At 41.5% G+C, this 25,354-nt stretch overlaps 1 protein-coding gene across 3 annotated transcripts in view; it reads right to left on the reverse strand.

The window, feature by feature from the left end:
* abtb1 (ankyrin repeat and BTB (POZ) domain containing 1) overlaps positions 1-25,354 on the reverse strand; it is a 92,997-nt gene that overhangs the window by 60,392 nt on the left and 7,251 nt on the right. Inside the window, exons 2-4 of one of the 3 annotated variants that reach the window (XM_072280252.1) lie at positions 15,202-15,264; positions 10,123-10,178; positions 2,171-2,315 (exon numbers count right to left, since the gene is read on the reverse strand). In XM_072280252.1, coding sequence (XP_072136353.1) covers positions 2,171-2,315; positions 10,123-10,178; positions 15,202-15,264 — 264 coding nt within the window. Of the gene's footprint in view, positions 1-2,170; positions 2,316-10,122; positions 10,179-15,201; positions 15,265-25,354 lie in introns of those variants that run through there. The other 2 variants (XM_072280253.1, XM_072280254.1) reach the window with 2 other exon arrangements.

Here is a 25,354-nt window from a genome sequence, read left to right on the forward strand (position 1 = left end):
AGCAATGGCAAGTGTTTCTGGGATTAATGCAGAAGGTGCAGGATCAGTTCGTTCCAAAGAGGAAGAAAGATCCTAAGGGGAGTAAGAGGAGGCCATGGCTGACAAGGGAAGTAATGGACAGCATAAAAATAAAAGAGAAGAAGTATAACATAGCAAAGACGAGTGGAAAGCCGGAGGATTGGGAAACTTTTAAAGAGCAACAGAAGGTAACTAAAAAGGCAATACGCGGAGAAAAAATGAGGTACGAAAGTAAACTAGCCAAGAATATAAAGGAGGATAGTAAAAGCTTCTTTAGGTATTTGAAAAGAAAAAAAATAGTTAAGACCAAAATTGGGCCGTTGAAGACAGAAGCGAGTGAATTTATTATGGGGAACAAGGAAATGGCAGACGAGTTGAACAGGTACTTTGGATCTGTCTTCACTAGGGAAGGCACAACTCCCAGATGTAATAGTGGCCAAAAGACCTAGGGTAATGGATGAATTGAAGGAAATTTATATTAGGCAGGAAATGGTGTTGGATAGGCTGTTGGGTCTGAAGGCTGATAAGTCCCCGGGACCTGATGGTCTGCATCCCAGGGTACTTAAGGAGGTGGCTTTAGAAATCGTGGACGCATTGGTAATCATTTTCCAATATTCTATAGATTCAGAATCAGTTCCTGTGGATTGGAGGGTGGCTAATGTTGTCCCTCTCTTCAAGAAGGGAGGAACAGAGAAAACAGGGAATTATAGACCAGTTAGCCTGACGTCAGTGGTGGGAAAGATGCTGGAGTCAATTATAAAAGATGAAATTACAACACATCTGGATAGTAGTAACAGGATTGGTCCGAGTCAGCATGGATTTACAAAGGGGAAATCGTGCTTGACTAATCTTCTGGAATTTTTTGAGCATGTAACTATGAAAATGGACAAGGGAGAGCCAGTGGATGTAGTGTACCTGGACTTTCAGAAAGCCTTTGATAAAGTCCCACATAGGAGATTAGTGGGCAAAATTAGGGCACATGGTATTGGGGGCAGAGTACTGACATGGATTGAAAATTGGCTGGCTGACAGAAAACAAAGAGTAGCGATTAACGGGTCCCTTTCGGAATGGCAGGCGGTGACCAGTGGGGTACCGCAGGGTTCAGTGCTGGGACTGTAGCTGTTTACAATATATGTTGATGATTTAGATGAGGGAATTAAAATTAACATTAGCAAATTTGCCAATGACACAAAGCTGGGAAGCAGTGTGAAATGTGAGGAGGATGTTATGAGAATGCAGGGTGACTTGGACAGGCTGGGTGAGTGGGCAGATGCAGTTTAATGTGGATAAATGTGAGGTTATCCACTTTGGTGGTAAGAACCGGAAGGCAGATTATTATCTAAATGGAGTCAATTTAGGAAAAGGGGAAGCACAACGAGATCTAGGTGTTCTTGTACATCAGTCACTGAAAGCAAGCATGCAAGTACAGCAGGCATTGAAGAAAGCTAATGGCATGCTGGCCTTCATAACAAGGGGAATTGAGTATAAGAGCAAAGAGGTCCTTCTGCAGCTGTATAGGGTACTGGTGAGACCACACCTGGAGTACTGTGTGCAGTTTTGGTCTCCAAATTTGAGGAAGGACATTATTGCTATTGAGGGAGTGCAGCGTAAGTTCACAAGATTAATTCCCGGGATGGTGGGACTGTCATATGTCGAAAGATTGGAGCGACTGGGCTTGTATACTCTGGAATTTAGAAGGCTGAGAGGGGATCTTATTGAAACATATAAGATTCTGAAGGGATTGGACACACTGGAAGCAGGAAGCATGTTCCCGCTGATGGGTGAGTCCAGAATCAGAGGCCACAGTTTAAGAATTAGGGGTAGGCCATTTAGAACGGAGTTGAGGAAAAACTTCTTCACCCAAAGAGTGGTGGATATATGGAATGCTCTGCCCCAGAAGGCTGTGGAGGCGAAGTCTCTGGATGCTTTCAAAGAAGAGATGGATAGAGCTCTTAAAGACAGTGGAATCAAAGGTTATGGGGATAAGGCAGGAAATGGATACTGATAGTGGATGATCAGCCATGATCACAGTGAATGGCGGTGCTGGCTCGAAGGGCCAAATGGCCTACTCCTGCACCTATTGTCTATTGTTATAGGTCAAACATGTGCACAACCTGCATGTCAGAATTATAAGTTAACATCGATATACTACCTTTGGAGGAAGTCATCATAATAATCCCTCTGCATACACTTGGCAGTGATCTGCTTGTAGTCCTTCAGTAATCTTCGAATGGAATCATTCAACGCACCGTACAAACAGCGCTCCCCATCAAACGTATTGATTTCACATTTTGCTCCTGTAACAAGCAAACCTTCAGTTTGAGAACGAATGCCTTTGGAGTGTCTGCCTTTGTTATTTCTCAAGGGTAATATTTTAAACAACTAGAAAAATGTTAGCCTGATTAAATTAATGCCAACAGGTGAAATTGGTTATCACTGTTCTGAACATTTAACATAGAACATATAACACTACAGCACAGTACAGGCCTTTGGCCCGTGATGTTGTGCTGACCTTTACTCAAAGATCCTTCCTACATAGCCCTCCATTTTTCTTTCATATGTGTGCCTATCTTAAGAGTTCCTTACATATGCTGAGTGTATCTGCCTCTCCCACCACCCCTGTTCCATACACCCACCTCTCTCTGTGTAAAAAACCTACTTCAGACATCTCCCCCTCCTCCAAGAGGACCACAACCTTGTCTTGGTTTGGAGGCTTACGTGACTCAATGACCCACAGAGCTACATTGGCTGGAGTCAGGGCTTTATGCTTTGGCTTTTAGTAGGGTCACCCACTCCAAACAGGTCAAAGGGCAGAGGCCAGACTAAGAGTGGTCCACCAGTCATCCAGGTTCGGGGGTTCAACTCAGGGATAAAATCACTGACTGGTAAAACAAAATTGTTATGGAACTAGCAATGAAAAGTCTTTCTACATGTGAGTGAGACGGTATTCCTTAGTCTCCACCGGGACAATCATGACTGACAGTAGTGAAAACAGAGAGGAAGCTATTGACATGATGAAGGAAGCCCTGAACACTGGCAGAGATGGAAGAACTTCATTGCTGCCCTAAACGTCAATGGCGTAATGGGCAGTAAGCTGACATTCCCCTATACCTTCCACCAGTCATATTAAAAATTATGCCCACTCACCCAGGTGTTCCACCCTGAGAAAATAATTCTGGTTGAGAGCAGTATGATCTCAACAATACAGCTATGGCACAATAAAAAGCTTTATGGTTTATCATTTTTGCCTTACCATTATATATTACTTTCCCCTCTCCCAAGTCATAATTCCTTTCCGACTGCAGAATTTCAATGCCCTATCCTTCCCTATAACTGAATAAAGGTAAAGTTGCACTTGACAAATAAGTCTAAACTTTATGCAATTAGCACAACTTTCAGGGAAAATATTTTACATAATTGGAGTTCAGTGTATGGCATACTTAAATAAAATTAACCCATTAGGTCAAGCTCAGTGCTTTACAGACATTTCAAGATTATTTAGCTTGATTTGCCACAAAACAGGGGTTTGGATTATTACTGAATCATAGAAGTAGCAGCAATGAAATAGCATACACAGCTAATGGTAGAATAAGGTAAGTATCTTCAGAATACGTTAAAAAGGTTGTAAAACCTGCCCCTTTATTTTACAAACATTTTGCAATGGTCCACCTTACTGGCAAAGTGACCCACATTGGTTATTTTCATAAGCAACGAACCTGCAGTACATGTGAGAACAAAACGATAGTGTAGCGGTTAGCATAAAGTGACAGAGATCAGGGTACAGTTCCTGCCGCTGTCTGAAAGGAGTTGGTATGTTCGCCCCATGACCACGTGGGTCTCTTCCAGGTGCTCCAGTTTCCTCCCACCCTCCAAGGGCATACACGTTAGGGTTAGTAAGTTGTAGGTGTGCTAAGTTGGCAACGGAAGCATGTTGACACTTGCCCCCAGCCCCCAGCCCATCCTCGGACTGTGCTGGTCGTTCATGCAAAAGACGCATTTCACTGTGTGTTTTGATACTTCAATTACATGTAACAAATAAAACCAATCTTTTATTTTTATGAATTGTGTCAAGCTGTGTTATGAATCATACACACTACATTTAAGAGAAACCTCTACTAAAGTCCAAATAAAAAACAATAGCGTGACGCTATTACAGCTCGAAGTGTCAGTGTTCTATCCTGGTGTCCTCTGTAAGGAGTCTGTACATCCTCCCCATGGAAAGCGTGGGTTTTCTCCAGGTGCTCTGCTCTCCTCCCACAGTCCAAAGACATGCCGATGAGTAGGTTAATTGGTCATTGTAAATTGCCCTGTGATTAGGCTAGGGTTAAATCGGAGGCTGCAAAGCTCAAAGGGCATTAAGGGCCTATTCCACACTGTATCTCTAAATAAAAATAACTAAGAAATTAAAAATGTAACAAATGAGGTGCTGGAGGAACTCAGCGAGTCAGGCCACATTGCTGGAGTAAGATGGACAGTCGACATTCTGGACTGCCGTCAGCATCTCTTTGGACTATGTTGCTTGTTGATGCAAACAACACATTTCACTGTATTTTCAAAGTACATGTGACAAATAAAGCTAATCTCTTTAAAACTCAAGTGCTTCTTTGAGTCTACGGGATCCAGATGGACACACAGCAGGTCAATTAAATGTTTTATCGGATAATACATGTTCCCTCACCCAACCTAAGTTATATAGCAGATACATGAAATAGGAAAGAAGGCAAGATCCCTTAATTTTAAAGAATGGAATCAAGGCATGAGGGAGAAAGGATTTTAGCTCAGAAAATGACATGGAATTAGTCTGACTGGAGGAAAGAAAAACACAAGGGGCAGCAAACATTGGCGGAAATTGTATCTAGGTCTCCAAAAAGAATTAACATTGACAGCATCATTTAAATGAGGAGAATAACAGAGCTTTACAATAATCAATGAGAATTGATTATGTACATATAGACTAAACAAACACAATTCATAGCAATATGAAGATTGAATTTATGAAGCAGAACAATATCTAGGTCAGCACGTGGAGAAAACAGAGGGAACAGGTTATTTTCAATCCAACTATGTAACAAAAAGATCCAACCATAAGACTATAAGATATAGGAGCCAAATTAGGCCATTTGGCCCATCGAGTCTGCTCTGCCATTTCATCATGACTGATCCAATTTTCCTCTCAGCTCCAATCTCCTAGCTTCTCCCCCTATCCCTTCATACCCTGATCAATCAAGAATCTATCAAACTCTGCCTTAAATATACGTAAAGTCAGGGTCAATAGACAATAGACAATAGGTGCAGGAGTAGGCCATTCGGCCCTTCGAGCCAGCACCGCCATTCACTGTGATCATGGCTGATCATCCACAATCGGTATCCAGTTCCTGCCTTATCCTCATAACCTTTGATTCCGTCCAAGTCAATGATCTGTGGGTTAAGTGGCTTTTAGTGACAATACAATATTTATTTTATTTATTGAGATACTGCACAGAACAGGCCCTTCTGGCCCTTTAGGCCATGCTGCACAGCAATTCCTTGACTTAACCAGGGAACAGACAGGGGGTTCTGTCAGCCTGATAGAGATACCCGCATGGTGAGTTGTCACAGTATGGGATGTCTTGGATCGATTGCAGAGTATTCTGAAGGGAGAGGGTGAACAGACAGAAGCCTTGGTACACGTTGGTACCAATGACATAGGTAGAAAAAGTGAGGAGGTCCTGAAGAGAGAATTCAGGGAGTTAGGTAGGAAGCTGAAAAGCAGGACCTCCAGGGTAGTAATCTCAGGATTGCTGCCTGTGCCACGTGCTAACGAATGCAAGAATAGCACGATCAGGCATATTAATGCATGGCTGAGAGTCTGGTGTAGGGGGCAGGGCTTCAGATTCCAGGATCACTGGGGCCTCTTCTGGGGGACGTACGACCTGTACAAAAAGGACACATTACACCTGAACCCAAAGGGGTCCGATATCCTAGCAGGCAGGTTTAATACAGCTGTTAGAGAGGGTTTAAACTAATTTGGCAGGGGGATGGGAACCGGAACGATAGGGCTGAGGAAGGGGAAAACAGAAATAAATCAAAGATAGTGTGCAACAGAGATGATAGAAAAGACAAGCAGGAGATGAGGCATAATCACAGCCAGTGGGATGAATTGCTGGGCAATAGAGGCGTGGTGCAGTTAAAACAGAAAGCAACAAATACCAGACTGAAAGTGCTATATTTGAATGCATGCAAGAAATAAAATAGATGATCTTGAAATTCAGCTACAGATTGGCAAATATGACGCTGTGGCCATCACTGAAACTTGGCTAAAGGTGGCTGCCATTGGGAGCTGAACGTCCAAAGATACACGGTGTATCGGAAAGATAGGCTAGTAGGCAGAGAGGGTGGTGTTGCCCTGTGTATAAGAAATAATATTAAATCATTAGAAAGGGATGACATAGGATCAGAAGGTGTAGAGTCTCTATGGGTTGAGTTAAGAAATGGCAAGGGTAAAAGGACCCTAATGACAGTCGTATACAGGCCTCCAAACAACAGCTGGGATGTGGATTACAAATTCCAGCAGGAGGTAGAAAAGGCGCGTCAGAAGGGCAATGTCATGATAATCGTTGGGGATTTTAATATGAAAGTAGATTAGAGAAAACCAGGTCAGTACTGGACCTCAAGAGAGAGAATATGTAGAATATCTAAGGGATGGTTTTTCAGAACATCTTGTTGATGAGCCCACTAGGGGTTCAACTGTGCTGAATTGGGTGTTGTGTAATGATCCACAAGTGATAAGAGAACTTAAGGTTAAGAAACCATTAGGGTACAGTGATCACAATACGATTGAGTTCACTTTGAAATTTGAGGAGGAAAAACTAAAATCCAATGTGTCGGTATTTCAGTGGAATAAAGGAAATTACAATGGCATGAGAGGGTACCTGGCCAAAGTTGACTGGAAAGGGACACTAGCATTAAGGGCAGCAGAGCAGCAATGGCTGGAAATTTCTGTGAAAAATGAGCGAAGTGCAAGTCAGGTATATTTCAAATAAGAAGAAATTTTCAAATGGAAGAAGGACACTACCGTGGCTGACAAGTGAAGTCAGAGCCAAAGTAAAAGCAAAAGAGAGGGAATACAAGGAAGCCAGAGCTAGGGGGAAGATAGAGGATTGGGAAGCTTTTAAAAACTTGCAGAAGGAAACTAAGAAGGTTATTAGGAAGGAAAAGATGAATTATGAAAGGAAGCTGGCAACTAATATCAAAGAAGATACAAAAAGCTTTTTTAAGTATTAAAGGGTAAAAAGAGAGTCGAGGGTTGGCATAGGACTAATAGAAAAAGACACTGGAGATATTGTAATGAGAGACGCAGAGATGGCAGAGGAACTGAATGCATATTTTGCATCAGTCTTCACAGTGGAAGACGTCTGCAGTATACCAGATATTCAAGAGTGTCAGGGAAGTGAAGTATGTGCAGTGAAAATTACGACTAAGAAGGTGCTCAGGAAGCTTAATGCTCTTAGGGTGGATAAATCTCCTGGACCTGAAGGAATGCACCCTCGCATTCTGAAGAAAGTAGCTGGAGAGATTGCGGAGGCATTAACAATGATCTTTCAGGAATCGATAGATTCTAGCATTGCGCCGGATGGCTGGAAAATTGCAAATGTCACTCCACTATTTAAGAAGGGTGGGAAGCAGCAGAAAGGAAACTATAGACCTGCTAGCCTGACATCAGTGATTGGGAAGTTGTTGGAATTGATTGTTAGGGATGAGATTACGGAGGCACATGACAAGATAGGCCAAAGCCAGCATGGTTTCCTGAAAGGAAAACCCTGCCTGACAAACCTACTGCAGTAGATGTGATGTACTTGGATTTTCAGTAGGCCTTTGACAAGGTGCCACACATGAGGCTGTTTAGCAAGATAACAGCCCATGGAATTACAGGAAAGTTACTAGCATGGGTGGAGTATTGGCTGATCGGCAGAAAACAGAGATTGGGAATAAAGGAATCCTATTCTGGCTGGCTGCCTGTTACCGATGGAGTTCCACAGGGGTCGGTGTTGGAACTGCTGCTTTTTACGATGTATGTCAATGATTAGAACTATGAGATGACTGGATTTGTGGCTAAATTTACAGATGATACAAAGATTGGTGGAGAAGCGGGTAGTGTTAAGGAAACAGAGAGCCTGCAGAGAGACTTAAATAGTTTAGGGAATGGGCAAAGAAGTGGCAAGTGAAATACAATGTTGGAAAATGTATGGTCATGCACCTTGGTGGAAGAAATAAATGGGAAGACTATTATTTAGATGGGGAGAGAATTCAAAATGCAGAGATGCAAAGAGATTTGGGAGTCCTTATGCATGATACCCTAAAGGTTAACCTCCATGTTGAGTCAGTGGTGCAGAAGGCAAATGCAATGTTGGCATTCATTTCTACAGATATAGAATATAAGAGCAGGGACATGATGTTGAGGCTCTATAAGGTACTCATGAGACCACACTTGGAGTATTGTGTGCAGTTTTAGGTTTCCTATTTTAGAAAGGATATACTGACAATGGAGAGGGTTCAGAGAAGATTCACGAGAATGATTCCAGGAATGAAAAGGTTACCGTATGAGAAACATCTGGCAGCTGTTGGACTGTATTCCCTGGAGTTCAGGAGAATGAGGGGGGATCTCATAGAAACATTCCGCACGTTAAAAGGCCTGAACAGATTAGATAGGGCAAAGTTATTTCCCATGGTAGGGGAGTCTAGGACAAGAGGGCACGACTTCAGGATTGAAGGACGTCCATTTAGAACAGAGATGCAGAGATATTACTTTAGTCAGAGGGTGGTAAATCTGTGGAATTTGTTGCCACCACTGACTGTGGAGGCCAAGTCATTGGGTGTATTTAAGGCAGAGATAGATAGGTTCTTGATTAGCCAGGGCATCAAAGGGTATGGGGTGAAAGCAGGGGAGTGGGGATGTCTGGAAGAACTGGATCAGCTGAGCCAAATGGCCTACTTCTGCTCCTATACTTCATGGTCTTATGGTCTTAACCATAGCCTAATCATGGGACAGTTTCCAGTGACCAATTAAACTATCAACTGATATGTTTTTGGACTGTGGGAGAACACAGAGGAATACCACGTGGTCACGGGAGAATGTACAAGCTCTTTACAAACAGTGACAGGAATGAATCCGGGTTGCCTAAAGAGTTGTGCTAACCACTACAAGACTCTGCAGTAGTGAGGTGTAGATAGAGTGAATGTGGACAGGATGTTTCCTACAGTGGAAGAGTCAAGGACCAGAGGGCACAATCTCAAAATAAAAGGACGCTCCTTTATAACAGAGATGAGGCAGTAGTTCTTTAGCCAGGGGTTGGTGAATCTGTGGAATTCATTGCCACAGTCAGTCATGGAGGACAAGTTATTTAAGTTATATTTAAATTGGAGTTTGATAGTTATATTTAAGTTATATTTAAATTGGAGTTTGATAGTTTCTTAATTTGTAAGGATGTCATAGCTTATGGGGAAAGGGAAGGAAAATGCAGTTAAGAAGGATAGTAAATCAGTCGATGAAACGGCAGTTCAAACTTGGTGGGTCAAATGGCTTAATTCTGTTCATATGCCTTGTGGTCCAAGTTAGTGTGGAAACAGAAAATGGAATTGAAGTGGGTGGCCATCGGGAGAAACAGGCTGTTACAGTGGATGAAGCAAAGATAAACTTTATTATTTGTTAATTTATTTAAGATAATATTACTGTTTCTTTGTATGTGTGTGTGTTATATGTACTGTGTTGTGCTCCTTGGTTCGGAGGAATACTAGAGTGAGAGTTAATCTGTCATTTGCGTCAATGACCAACACATTCTGAAGATATGCTGAGGGCAGCCTGCAAGGGTCACCCTGCTAGGGTCACCCTGCTTTTAGCACCAACTTAGAATGCCCACCATTTACCAACCCAAACCATATGTTTTTTTGGGATGTGAGAGAAAACCACAGCACCCTGAGGAAATCCACATAGTCACAGGGGAGAATGGACAATCTCCTTGCAAACAGCAGCAAGAACTGAACGCTGAATGGGATCGCTAGTGCTGCAAAGCATGATGCTAACTATTGTACTACTCTGCTGCCCTTAATGATTAAAAGCGTACATACCATTTTCAAGTAAATATCGAACAAGTTCTTCATGTCCACACAGGCATGCGTAGTATCTATTATACAGAAAGTAAAGATAATCAACAAAATTATAAAATCATTAAGTTGAGTATTTTAAAATTGTCTTTAAATAAAGATGTTAAATGCAAGCAAGCTTTTCCACTAAGATTGGGTCAGACTATAAGACCATAAGATATAGGAACAGAAGTAGGCCTTTCGGCCCATCAAGTCTGCTTCGACATTCAATCATAGGCTGATCCAATTCTTCCAGTCATCCCCACTCCCCTGCTTTCACCCCATCCCCTTTGATGCCCTGGCTAACCAAGAACCCATCTATCACTGCCTTACATGCACCCAATGACTTGGCCTCCACAGTGCTGGTGGCAACAAATTCCACAGATTTACCACTCTCTGACTAAAGTAATTTCTCCGCATCTCTTTTCTATCCTGAAGTCGTGCCCTCTTGTCCCAGACATCCCTACCATGGGAAGTAACTTTACCATATCTAATATGTTCAGGCCTTTTAACATTCTGAATGTTTCTATGAGATTCCCCCCCAGCATTCTCCAGAACTCCAGGGTATACAGCCCAATTCTACAATTAGAGGACAAGGGTTGAGGGTGAAAGGTGAAAAGTTTAAGATGAATATGAAGGGAAACTTCTTCACTCAGAGGGTGGTGAGAGTGTGGAACAAGCTGTCAGCACACATGGTGGATGCAAGCTCGATTTCAATGTATAAGAGAAGTTTGGATAAATACATGGATAGTAAGGCTATGGATGGCTATGGTCCAGGTGCAGGCCAATGGCACTAGATAGTTTAAATGGTTAGCATGGGCTAGATGGGCCAAAAGGCCTTCCTGTGTTGTACTTTTATATGACTCGATAAGAGCATCATGTTTGCAAGAGCAGAGGAAGCCATTCTGTTTGTATACAGTAAGACTTCAATAATACACAAACTGATTGTTTGGAAATCCCAAAGTTTCACACTGGCTCTCTAGAAATATTAAAAGTGGGTTTTATCCAATCTAGCCCAGCATTATCAAATTCCCAGGGATTATCAAGTTTTTACTTTAGTTGTGCAAAAATTGGTTTCATAATAGCATTGATAGGAGTGACCATCTTAGTCCTTGTGGAGGTGAAATTGTATCTTCACACTAAAGACAACCTCCAGAATGTTGTGTGGCACTGCAAACACACTAAATGAGGTAGATCATTAAATCACATTACCTGGTTACTGTTACACAGAAGTTAAAAAAATGGAGACGGCACAGTACTGTAGCGGTTAGCATAACACTATTATAATAACAGCAACCCAGGTTCAATTTCCGCCGCTGTCTGTAAGGAGTTTGTACGTTCTCCCCATGACCATGTGGGTTTCCTCTGGGTGCTCCGGTTTCCTCTCACGGTCCAAACGTACCTGTTCGTAGGTTAATTGGTCACATAGGTGGCATGGGCTCATTGGGCTGGAAAGGAAAAAAAATAACCTAGAGCTTTCCTTTTGCTTTCTCTGACTGAAGTCTCACTTCGCTGAAGCCTCAAAGAGCGAAAGTCTCAAGATGACCACCCTGACTCTGTCCGCTCAGACAATGGCCACTGTTTCCTTTAATTTGCTCTTGTTAATCACTCCTAAATTGCCATTGGTCGCTGGTCAAAGCTCTTTTTCATAGGTTGCTGTGAAACTCCGCCTTTAAAATCTCGATCACTGTCCTGATTAAAAGGTGGCTCTGAAACGCGCTCCCTGTTGTGGATTGTCCAACTCAGAGAAAACTGGCATGAAGCTCTGCTTTTAAATCTTGAACGCGGACCTGACTGAAAGGTAGCTCTTTTCCCCCACTGCCTTTTGCTGACTGATATTATTGTTTCCTTTTTATTTTTGTATTTGCACAGCTTGTTGTCTTCTACACTCTGGTTGAATACCCTAGTTGGGCAGTCTTTCATTGGCTTTGCTATACTTACTGTTCTATAGATTTGTTAAGTCTGTCCACAAAAAAATGAATCTCAAGTTTGTATATGGTGACATAAAGTATATATATACTTTGATAATAAAATTTACTTTGATGGACATGCCATGTTGGTGCCGGAATATGTGGTGATACCCCTAGCATATCCTTAGGTTGTGTTGGTTATTAATACAGGTGACTGCATTGAGATGACATTTCAATGTACACGTGATAGAGAGGGGAGGGAACATCGATTCAGACCATGAGAGGCCTGCGTCGGGCATTTTCAGGCCTTACAAGGCGCAGATTGGAAGTCTGTGTGGGGCGCCACTCCTCGCACAGACACTAGAGCAATGTGTGGTTAAGTGCCTTGCACAAGGGCACAAACACACTGCCACAGCTGAGGCTTGAACTAGCGACCTTCAGATCACTAGACGAACGCCTTAACCACTTGGCCACGTGCCCAACACATGTGATAAGTCAATGTGAATTAGAATCTTACAAAACTCTCTGTACTTACTCACAGGAACTATCCTGACAGCATCTCTCAAACCACTGATCTCTATCACCAAAAATGCAACAGCAGACACAAGGGAACACCGTCCCCTATATCTGCTCCTCCGAGTTGCACAACATTCTAACCCAGAGATAAGGCATTGTTCCTTTTTCTCAGAAGGCCCTGCTCAATAGCAACATGGGAGCTTTTCAGCAGAAGGAGGTAGGACAGCAAATGGCACAGCTTGTAGAGGAACTGCTCCAGCGACAAGGGTTCAATCTTGACCAGCAGTGCTGCCTGTGTTAAGCTTACACACACTGCCTGGGATTTCTCGCACATGCCAAAGAGCTACAGATTGGTAGGCTGCCAGCAGCTCTAGTGTACAGATCCACTGAAGAATCTGGGGGAAGTTGGTGAGAGTGTACGCAGAACAAAATGGAATTAAAGTAGGATTAGTGTAAATGCTGGTTGATAGGTGGTGTGGATGAGGTGCCTGAGTCCACACTGTACCTCTTTGTACCTCAGAAAGGAACTGCAGCTACTCAAGAATACTGCTCACCACTACCTCCTCAAGCCTGGTTATTATCAGATTAGGCTTCAGCAGCTTGTTTATATTCCTCGGCTGAAGTTTTAAAATCTGCTGATTTTTTGGCAGTTAATACTCACAACCATTAAGGAAAGCACTCATAAGTAAATCTTAGACCAGCTCTTCAATCAGAAGGGTGGTGAATCTGTGGAATTTATTGCCATAGACAGCTGTGGAGGCCAAGTCGTTGAGTATATTTGAAGCAGAGATTGATAGATTCTTGATTAGTCAAGGTGTCGAGAGTGGTTGAGATCCAGGGGTTGAGAGTGAAAATAAATTAGCCATGATTGAATAGAGGAGCAGACTTGGTGGGCTGGATAGGCTAACGCTGCTGCTATGTCTTAGGCTCTTTTCTCTCTGCTGCCTTTAGGAAGGAGGTACAGGAGCCTTAGGTCCCACACCACCAGGATTAAGAACAATTATTACCCTTCAACCACTAGGTTCCTGAACCAGTGTAGATAACTTCACTCACCTCAACTCTGAACTAGCTCCACAACCTATGTACTCACTTTCAAGAACTCTACAACTCATGTTCCCAATATAATTGTTTTTGTATTTGCATTGTTTGTCTTTTTTTGCACTATGGTTGCTTATCAGACATTGTATGCAGTTTTTCATTGATCCTTTTGTGTGCCTTTGTATCTACTGTGAATGCTACAAGAAAATATACCTCAGGGTAGTATATGGTGGCATATGTGTACTTTTGATAATAAATTTACTTTGAATTTTCTTATGGTCTAGCTAAAAGCAAACTGCAAAATTTGTCACGTGTACAGCTGCAGTTATTCTTCAATGTTTAAATCTACACTAGAAGTTTTCTTATACAGTTTTCTTATACAGTCCATTTAGCTTTGAAACTTTCAAACATTTCCTTGGTTTGATTGCACATGCTTACAACATGTTCCAGCATATCCTCTGCAACAGGCTTTCGCACAATGCCAAAGACAATGAAACCATCTAGTACTTAGCACAAATCCACAAGATGGCACAGTAAATACTAATCAAACCGTCAGCATCAATGCAAAGATAATATGTCCTTTTAAAGCTTAAAAAGGCATTCAACACCAATATCAAACAAACAGCTTGATTGATTGAAAGTAACACTATTATCACGTCAACTTATTCCCTTTCTCACAAGTGCTTCCTGTATTGTTCTTAATTGGACATGACATCAAAGATTACAGGGAGAAGGCCAGGAACTGGGGTTGAGGAGGAGATTAAAATAAAATGATCAGCCATGATTGAATGACAGAGCAGAATCGATGGGCCAGATGGCCTAATTCTGCTCCTATGTCTTATGACCTTATGTCTTATGGAAATGGTATGTCATCTAAAACTTTGACAAACTTTTTTAGTTGTGCAGTGGAGAATACTATATATTGACTGGTTGCATCCCAGCCTAGTATGGAAACACCAGTGCCATTGAACAGAGAAGCCTACAAAAAGTAGTGGATACACCCAGTCCATCACAGGTAAAGGCCTCCCCACCACTGAGCACACCCACATGGAGCACTGTCACAGGAAACCAGCATCCATCATCAGGGACCCCTACTTTTCACTCTGCTGTCATCAGGAAGGAGTACAGAAGCCTCAGGACTCATAGGTTCAGGAACAGTTATTACCCCTCAACCTTCAGGCTCTTGAAAAAGAGGGGATAACTTCACTCACCCCAACATTGAACTGTGCACTCTTGATTTAATTTTCTCAATATTTATTATTATTATTATTATTTATTTTATAATTGTGTGTTTCTTTGCATTTATTGTGAAGAAAATAAATTTCAGGGTTGTATATGTTGACTTTGATAATAAGTTTACTTTGAATTTTGAAGTGCAGACACTTAGATACAGCACAATAAGGCTGACCTAGAAACCAGTTAGGCAAATTGCTGAGATAAACAGAATAGCAAAAGGAGGAAAGATGCAATTACAGTGTGACGCACACACAGGCAGCATCTGTTGTAAGTCTGGATTTAGGAATTTACAATGTAAGAGTTGGAAAAATTATAACAGAAACAGAGCCTCAAGTAAACTTTTGTAGATAGGAAGTGTACTTACAATGGGGTACTGTCCCACTTATCTTTTACATTTAATTCCACATCCCTTTGTTCAACCAGATAGCTGGAAAAAAAAAGTAAAGCTCTGTTAATATCTTTTCTAAAACGGCATTTGTGATCATTTACGAAAATTCTCTGTATCTGGGCAGGTCTCAGTGGATTGGAAGACAGCAAATGTCATGCCACTGTCAAAAATTTCAGTGGTAAGGAAATTTTGAGGGTCAGAATTAATCTATACGTGGAAAGCAAGTGATTAATCAATAATGGCATGGGAGACCCTGCTTTGCCAACTGACTGAGTTTTTGGAAGAGATATTATTGAGTGTGCTTGTTTTATGTAGACTTGCATATAGCCTTTGACAAGACCATATCTTGGTAACTGATGCAAAAGGTTAGAAACCATGGGATACAGGGTGAAATTGGATCCAAAATTGGCTTGGCTTGGCTGATGGTTTGGTTTTCCACAGAGGTGTTCCACAGGGACGGGAGTTGGAAACCTAACTGTTTGGATGTAAATATAGGAGCTATGTTTGCAGATGACCTGAAGTTGGTGGATTTATTGATAGTGAACATGATGATATTGATCAGTTGGGAGGGTAGGCAGTGAGACGGCAGAATGAAAAGTAATCCTGACAGAGGTGAGCTCATGCACGTTAGGACGATTAATAATTTATTTGTTTAGCGATACAGCACAGTAACAGGTCCTTCCAGCCCAACAAGCCTCAGCTACCCAATTACACCCAGATGACCAATTAACCTACAAACTCTTTGCAACATGGGAAGAAAATGGAGCACCCAGAGGAAACAAACGTGGTCACAAGGAGAACACACGAACTCCTTACAAACACCGGCACAGTTGAACCTGGGTCGCTAGCACTGTAATAGCGTTACGCTATCCACAACACCACATAAGCTAGTACATAAACAATGAGTGTAGGCCCAAATGAATACTGAAGAACGGAGATACCTTGGTATATACGTCCAAGGATCTCTGAAAGTTGCAGCACGGGTAGATAAAATGGTTAAGAAGTCATTCAGGACATTTGCCTTCACTTGTCAGGCACAGAACACAAGAGCTGAGGGGTTATGGTACAATTGTATAAATCACTGGACAGTTTTATTTATTTATTGGGATACAGCGCAGAATAGGCCCTTCCAGACCGTCGAGCTACTCAGCCCAGCAATCCCCTGATTTAATCCTAGCCTAATTACAGGACAATTTACAATGACCAATTAATCTATCATCTAGTACATCTTTGGACAGTGGGAAGAAACCTGAGCACCCAGAGGAAACCCACATAGTCACAGGGAGAACATACAAACTCAGCGATTCAGGAACAGCTTCTTCCCCTTTGCCATTCAATTCCTAAATGTCTCCTGAATCCATGAACAGCACTTCACTTTTTTATATATATTATTCCTGTTTTTGCACTATTTTTAATTTAACAATTTCATATACACATATATACTTAATGTACTTACATTTTTCTATATTATCATGTATTGCAATGTACTGCTGCTGCTAATTTCATGACATATGCCAGTGATATTAAACCTGATTCTGATTCCTTACAGGCAGCGGCGGGAATTGAACCCAGTCACTGGTACCGTAAAGCGCTGTGTTAACCACTACAATATCATGCCGCCCCCAATTGGAGTACTGCGCGCAGTTCTGGTCACCACTCATTAGGAAGGATGTAATTCTGCTAACGAGGATACAGAGCAGAGTGGCTGGGATGTTGCCTGGGGTGAGGAATTAGAATTATAAGGAGTGAACATAATGTGTTTGTTCTCCTTACTGTGGATGAGGCTAAGGGAAGATCTGATTGAGGTACACACGAGCAGCATAAGAGAGAATAAATAGAAAGAAACTTTTCCAGAGACACTCACTAATTTCTACAGATGTACCATGGAGAGCATTCAAATTGGCTACATCACCATATGGTATGGTAGGGGGGGTGGCTACTGCATAGGATCAAAATAACCTGCTGAGAGTTGTAAACTCAGTCAGCTCCATCATAGGCACTAGCCTCCATAGGATCCAGGACATCTTCAAGGAGCAATGCCTCAGAAAGGCGGCGTCCATCATTAAGGACCCCCATCACCCAGGTCATGTCTTGTTCTTATTGCTACCATCAGGAAGGAAGTACAAAAGCCTGAAGCACACACTCAACAATTCAGGAACAGCTTCTTCCCCCTATCATCAAATTTCTGAATGGACATTGAACCCATGAACAATACCTTGCTACTCTTTTATTTTAGTTTTGCATTACTTATTTAACTATTTTATTTATAAATATACTTACATGTAAATCACTTTTTTTCTATTATTATGTATTGCATTGTACTGTACTCTATGTATTGACAACGAATTTCACGACTGTTCCTGGTGCAGGTCAATGGGAATATGCAGTTTAAATACCTTCAGTACAGACCAGATGCTGGTCCATGACTCTACATTAGCAGAGATATTTAAAACCAAAAGCCACAGATTTAAGCTAAGGGCCAGGAAGTTTGAAGGGGATATGAGGAAGAATATTTTCACCCAGAGATGATGAGACACAACATTGAAATATCTTACCCCATCCATTATTTATTTATATCGTACCCCATCCGTTATTTATTTATAAAACTTCCGCTAATGCCCCACCTCCCCCTCGTACCCCATCCGTTATTTATAAAACTTCCGCTAATGCCCCACCTCCCCCTCATACCCCATCCGTTATTTATTTATATACACACATTTTTTTTTTCTCTCTCTCTCCTTTTTCTCCCTCTGTCCCTCTCACTATACCTCTTGCCCATCCTCTGGGGTTCCCCCCCACCTTTTCTTTCTCCCTAGGCCTCCTGTCCCATGATCCTCTCACATCCCTTTTGCCAATCACCTGTCCAGCTCTTGGCTCCATCCCTCCCCCTCCTGTCTTCTCCTATCATTTTGGATCTCCCCCTCCCCCTCCCACTTTCAAATCTCTTACTAGCTCTTCTTTCAGTTAGTCCTGACGCAGGGTCTCAGCCCGAAACGTCAACTGTACCTCTTCCTAGAGATGCTGCCTGACCTGCTGCGGTTCACCAGCAACTTTGATGTGTGTTGATTGAAATATTTTGACAAGCATATAACTCAGTGAGGCAAATGAAGGCTATGTGCCAAGGAAAAGTAAAAATGATATAAGTGTTAATGTATATTTGATAAACGGTATGGATAGGCTTGGGCAAAGGGCAGATTTCTATTCTGAATGATTTGATGGCTCTATGACACAGTACAAAAGGAGCACTCCCTTATCAAAACTGTCATCTTTTGAATGTGATATTAAACCATCTACACTCACAGGCAGGTGTGAAGGTCTCCTGGAAATATATTTCAAAAATGAAATGGGCATTCGCTCAAGTACCCTGACAAATAGTTGCCAAACTACAATACAAAAATAGAGTATTTGATAATTAATGTATTGGCTGTTTGTGAAAGCTTAATGTGTTTGAACTGTATTTGTATACATTATAAAAGTAAGCACACTTCAAATCTGCCTCTCAAAGTCCAACCCTACATTCCTGTCGTGAGAGGTGGAAACGGGTAAGGCTGGCCAACAGGGCTCTGGTGAAGCTGTATCGGCCAGTCCCCTGTACAGTGGATGCAATGGTTTGCAGCAGCACTGATGAACTCCAACCATACCATCGACTTCAGAGGTCGATGGGGACGGGAGGTCATCAATGGCCAGCAAGTACTCCACTGGGAGTTAAAGGCCCAAGTATGTAAGTAACACTTCAAATCTAGATCACTGACTGTGAAGGACATGGACAGCAGCAACTGTATAAAGTCTCTTTTATTTTATTTAAGAGGTAACAAGGTCCTAAAAACCCGTAACATATAATACAGAAAAAATGTAGAGTGCAACCAACCACAGCTTGAACCACACCTGCAGCCCTGCAGCCAGCAACAGTCCTTTAGTGTGGCTGTTGAGAGACAAGATGCAAGCAATGGTTCATTGATGGCGCTGTGGTTTCATGGCCAAGGAACTATCGACAACAATAAATAACATTTCAACTGTACTCGAGGATGCTACGTTCAATTACATTTAGCAAAATGGAAATGTTTTGTAAGTGTATGACATACAACTGGAATACCTATAGGAACTGTAGCACAATATGGTAACTGATATATCTTTAATACACAACAGTAGGATAAAATTTTACCACCATGTAAACTGATTATATGCAAAGCACTGAGCTAAATAAGTATTAAATGCCCGCTTAATGCTTTGTTACAATTTTCTGTATTTATTTCTTCCCCCTTCACTTCGCGCCACCAAGGTTCATATCTAAACAAATACAAATAACAGCCAAAGGATCTTAGTCACAGACTTTAAATACCCTACCATCGTTATAATTCATGATTGTGGCTGCAGAATTACTACAATCTGTTTATTGTAAGTTAACCACTGCTACTTCTCAGAACAGAGTTTTCCTGCTCCCTGGGCAATTTACAAAACAGCATCAATGATAGGTTGGTTTGACAAGGAGGCTGTGGACAGAGAATTATCGATAAACCTCTCATCCATCAGGACCAAGGCTTCTGGAAAAAGGGCCAGACACCCCTGTGTCAGGTCAATGAGAAGATGAAGTACACTGCACAAAACCCAGAGGGAAAACGGCTGCTGAAACACTTCAGCGTCAGTTTCCCAACCAATAATGTTCCCACAGCTCCACTACATAAACAGAAAGTATGAATCCCCAATGCATTTGAATATAACTTTCGTTGTGAAAAGAAAATGTGATCAAGTAGACAAAGGGAAACTGTTTCAGAGGTCACATATTTAGGATGAGGCCTCATTTTAAAAAATAATCAGTAAGCTGTCATCTGGAATTCATATAAAGTCTAAAGGGAACAAATGATGTAGTTCAGTTGGATTAGAAATGCAAGAGAACATTTAAGGAGGAAATCATGAGGGCTAAAAAGAAGGCATGAGGTTGCTCTAGCAGACAAGATGAAGGAGATCCCCAAGGGCTTCTACAGATATACAGGTATTAAGAGCAAATGGACAGCAAGGAACAAAATGCTCCTCTTGAAGATCAGAGCGATCATCTATGCATGGAACTGAAAGACATGGGGGAGATATTAAATGGAATGTTTTGGCATCTGTACTTACTCAGGGGACAGAATAGACAGAAGTGAGGCAAAGCAGCAGTGAGATCATGGACTGTATACAGATTACAGAGGAGCAAGTGTTTGCTATTTTGAGGGAAATTAGGGCGGATAAATCCCCAGGGCCTGACAAATCTCTGGGACTTTGTGGGAGGGTAGTGTAGAAATTGCAGAGGCATTTAAAACATCCTTAGCCATGGGTGAGATGCTAGACAAGGAGTAGAGGGTAGCTCATGCTGTTCTGTTGTTTAAGAAAGACGTTAAGAATAAATTGGGAAATTATAGGTTGGTGAGTCTGACATCAGTAGTGGCTAAGTTATGGGAGTTAGTCTAAGGGTCTAGATATATAAGTATTTGTATAGACGGGGACTGATTAGGGATAGTCACTTGGCTTTAAGCATGGAAGGTCATGTCAAACCATCCTTATAGAGTTTTTCAAGGAAATTACCAGGAAAGTTGATGAAGGCAAGGCAGTGGATGTTGTCTACCTGGATTTTAGCAAGGCCTTTGACAAGGTCCTGCATGGGAGGTTGGTCAATAAGGTTCAGTAGCTTGGCATTCAGGCCTAGGTAGTAAATTAGATTAGATATTAGCTTCGCAGAAAAAATCAGACAGTGGTAGTAGATAGTCGCATCCCTGATTGGAGGCCTATGACTAGTGGTGTGCCACAGGGATCAATGCTGGGTCCATTGTTGTTTGTTATCTATATCAACAATCTGAATGATAACTGGATCTGCAAATTTATGGATGACACCAAGACTGGAGGTGCAGTGGATAGCGAGGAAGATTATCACAGCTTGCAGTGGGATCTGGACCAGCTGGAAAAATGGGCTGAAAAATGCCAGATGGAATTTAATGCAGACAAATGTGAGGTGTTGCACTTTGGGAGGACAAACCAGGACTTCCAGTGGCATCACAGGTAGATAGTATCATAAGGAGTGCTTCTGGTTCATTGGCCTTCAGAATTAAAAGTATTGTCCAGGAGTTATGTTGAAGTTGTATAAGATGTTGGTAATGTCTAATATGAAGTATTCTGTACAATACTCCTGGTCACCTACTCACAGGAAGCATATCAGTAAGAATGAAAGAGTGCAGAGAAAGTTCCAAGAATGTTGCCAGGACCCGATGATCCGAGTTACAGGGAAAAATGTTAATAGTTAAGGACTTTACTCCCTAGAGCCTAAGAGAATGAGGGGAGATTTGATAGAGGTATACAAAATTATGAGGGGTATAGACAGAGTAAATGCAAGCAGGATTTTTCCACTAAGATTGGGTGAGACCAGAACTACGGGTCATGGGTTAAGAGTGGAAAAATCAAGGGTTCCCAATCTTTTTTATGCCATACACCAATAAGCAAGGGGTCCATGTACCCCATGTTGGGAACCCCTAGTGAAAGGTGAAATATTTAAGGGGAATATGAGGGGGAACTTCACTCCGAGGGTGATGAGAGTATGGGACGAGCTGCCAGCAGAAGTGGTGGATTTCAATATTTAAGAGAAATGTGGATAGGGGCATGGATGAAAAGGATATGGAGGGCAATGGGACTAGGCAATTTAGTTTGGCATGGACTAGATGGGCCAAAGGGCCTGTTTCTATGCTGCAGTGTTTTATGACTCCTAACTCTCAGCCTCCAGTCCTAGCCTATCCAGTTTCTCATAGAACCTAATCAAGTACAGCACAGGAACAGGCCATTTAGCCCACAACGCTGAGCCGAACCAGCAAAGCAAAAGGGCCCATACACTAATCCCTCCTTGTAATCAAACCTGCCCCCCCCAGCCCCAATAATATCATTGTAAATAATTTCTGCAGCCTCTCCAGTTTAGTGGCGTATTTCCTATAGCAGGTCGGCCAGGACAGTTTACAGTAATCCAAATGTGGAGGTGAGGCAAGAAACACTTACCTCCAAAACCTGGACCCAATATTTTAACATAAACTTCTGAAATATCAATTTATGAAGTAAAGCAACATTCATGGTGCAAGCTCAATAGAAATCCTTCTCTCAAATCCCATTAAATATCAAGAGATAACCACATTTACATCAGATAGTAACAGCAGAATCCCTTTCCTCTAAGAAAAGAGGAAGCAGGCTTGCACTTTTCTACATTGCTCTACAGTGATCAAAAACTCCTTTGAAACAGTCACTTGTAATGTCACAGGAAGTTACCCCCCCCCCCCAAAAAAAGGTGATAATTTGTTCTAATATCATCTGAGATAATTACTGGCCATAGCACCAGGCAGAACATACTGTTCTTGAAATAGAATCAACAATAGAATTTTAAAAACACTTTATTCTGTAAATATTTCAGATGTAATACAGGACATTGAAATCAACATTTCCATAGCATCATGCAATTTCCTCTTTATTACAATTAGCACATCTTCAGTTAATTATACTGCATGGAAACAGGCCCTTCGGCCCAACTGATCTATGCCAACCACACAGACCCACCCAAACTAATCTCATTTGCCCACATTCAGCCCCTAACCTTTATTAGTGTCTGATGTTTTTAATCCAAGGTCCCTTTGGAAGTAAGGAAAGAGGCAAAAATCTTGTTGCTTTGCAGCACATATTAAGTGTTAACATAACAAAGAAAATTGAAAATCAGACAGAGGTAGAGGCTAGTAGTAGAAGGGGAGAAGAAGCAAAAGATAATGGTGTCACTACATGGTCAGCTCTTTTTATACCTACAGATAAGAACCATTCCATTCAAATTTGCAGGCAAGTCAACCAATCAGACACCCCTTATTCAACAATAACAGAGAAGCTTCTGGAACTTTCCAAAATCATACAAGTGTGACCAATATAACCAATAACTAAATAACCACATGTGTAGTAACTATAACAAGTATTGACTCCCCTTGGAAGTTTTCATGTTTTATTGTTTTACAACATTGAATCACAGTGGATTTTATTTGGCTCTTTTTGACAATGATCAGCAGAAAAGACCCTTTTGTGTCAAACTTAAATCAGATCTCTACAAAATGATCTAAATGAATTACAAATATAAAACACAAAGTAATTGATTGCATAAGTATTCACCCCCTTTAATATGACACACCAAATCATCACTGGTGCGGCCAATTGGTTTTAGAAGTCACATAATTAGATAAATAGAGATCAGCTGTGTGCAGTCAAGGTGTTTCAATTGATTGTAGTAAAAATACACCCGTATCTGGAAGGTTAAACTACTGCTGAGTTAGTATCCTGGCAAAAACTACACCATAAAGACAAAAGAACACTGCAAGCAATTCTATGAAAAGGTTATTTGAAAGCACATCAGAAGGTGGATACAAGAAAATTTCCAAGTTGCTGAATATCTCTTTGAGTACAGTTAAGTCAATCATCAAGTTATGGAAAGAATATGGCACAGCTGTAAATCTGCCTGAGGCAGGCAATCCTTGAAAACTGAGTAACTGTGCAAGATGGGGACTACTGAGGGAGGTCACCAAGAGACCTATGACAACTCTGGAGGAGTTACAAGCTTCAGTGGCTGAGATGTGAGAGACTGCACATACAACAACTGTTGCCTGGGTGCTTCACCAGTCGCAGCTTTATGGCAGAGTGACAAAGAGAAAGCCACTGTTTGGAAAAAAGCTCTGATGAAATCTTGGCTAGAGTTTGCCAGAAGGCACGTGGGAGACTCTGAAGTCAACTGGAAGAAGGTTCTATGGTCTGATGAAACCAAAATTGAGCTGCTTGGCCATCAGACTAAATGTTATGTCTGGCGAAAGCCAAACACTGCACATCATCAAAAACACAACATCCCTACTGTGAAGCATGGTGGTGGCTGCATCATGCTGTAGGGATGCTTCACTGCAGCAGGCCCAAAATGAATGTAGCAGAATACAGGAAAATTGTGGAGGAAAGCTTGATGCAGTCTGCAAGAGAACTGTGACTTAGGAGATTTGTTTTCCAGCAAGACAATGACTCCCAAGCATAAAGCTAAAGCTACACAGGAATGGCTTAAAAATGGCTAAGTTAATGTCTTGGAGTGGCCAAGTCCAGTCCAGACCTCAATCCAATTGAAAATTTGTGGCTGGACTTGAAAATGGCTCTTCATTCAAGATCCCCATGCAATCTGACAGAGCTTGAGCAGCTTTGTAAGTAGAATGGGGAAAAATTGCAGTGTCCAGATGTGCAAAGCTGATAAAGATCTATCCCCACAGACTCAAGGCTGTAATTGCTGCCAAAGGTGCATCTACTACATACTGACCTGAAGGGGGTGAGTAATTATGCAATCAATTATATTGTATTGAATAATTGTAATAAATTTACACCAATTTGAAGAAATTTGTTTTCACTTTGACACGTCTTTTCTGTTGATCAGTGTCAAAAAAAGCCAAATTAAATCCACTATGATTTTAATGTTGTAAAACAATAAAATATGAAAATTCCAATGGGGGTGAATACATTTTATACATACTATACATACTGTGACCACTAGGAAACATACTAAACAGCTACATATATATAAGTAGTTATAAAAATGCTATCAGGTTAAGCACAAAGAAAATAACAATTGAACAGTCTAATCCAACACCTTCTAAACCTTTCCAAAACATCTACTTAACCAACTGCCTTTTAAGAATTGTTATTGTACCTGCTTCAACGGCTTCCTCGGGCAGCTCATTCCATGTATACATCACCCTTTTGTAACAACAAGTTGCCCCTCAAGTTGCTATTAAATCTTCCCCCTCCCATCTGAATCCTATTCCATCTAGTCCTTGAACACGGGGGGTGGGGGAGGAGAGACATTGAGTGTATTCATCCCATCTATGCCACTCCATAATTTTGTGCACCTCTACAAAATCAATTCTCACTCCTCTCCTAGCCTCTTTTAAAATAAATAAATAAATAAATACTTAAGCTGTCTAACCTCTCACTATAACTCCCTTGGCAACACCTTGCAAATCTTTTCCGCACTCTTTAATAACATCTGCAAAATAACTCAATACTCAACCTCCCCAATGCCCTGTTCAGTCACACATTGACCTCCCAACTTTTGTACGCAATGCCC

Source organism: Mobula birostris, chromosome 16 (assembly GCF_030028105.1).
Source record: "Mobula birostris isolate sMobBir1 chromosome 16, sMobBir1.hap1, whole genome shotgun sequence".
Classification (NCBI taxonomy): Eukaryota; Metazoa; Chordata; class Chondrichthyes; order Myliobatiformes; family Myliobatidae; genus Mobula; species Mobula birostris.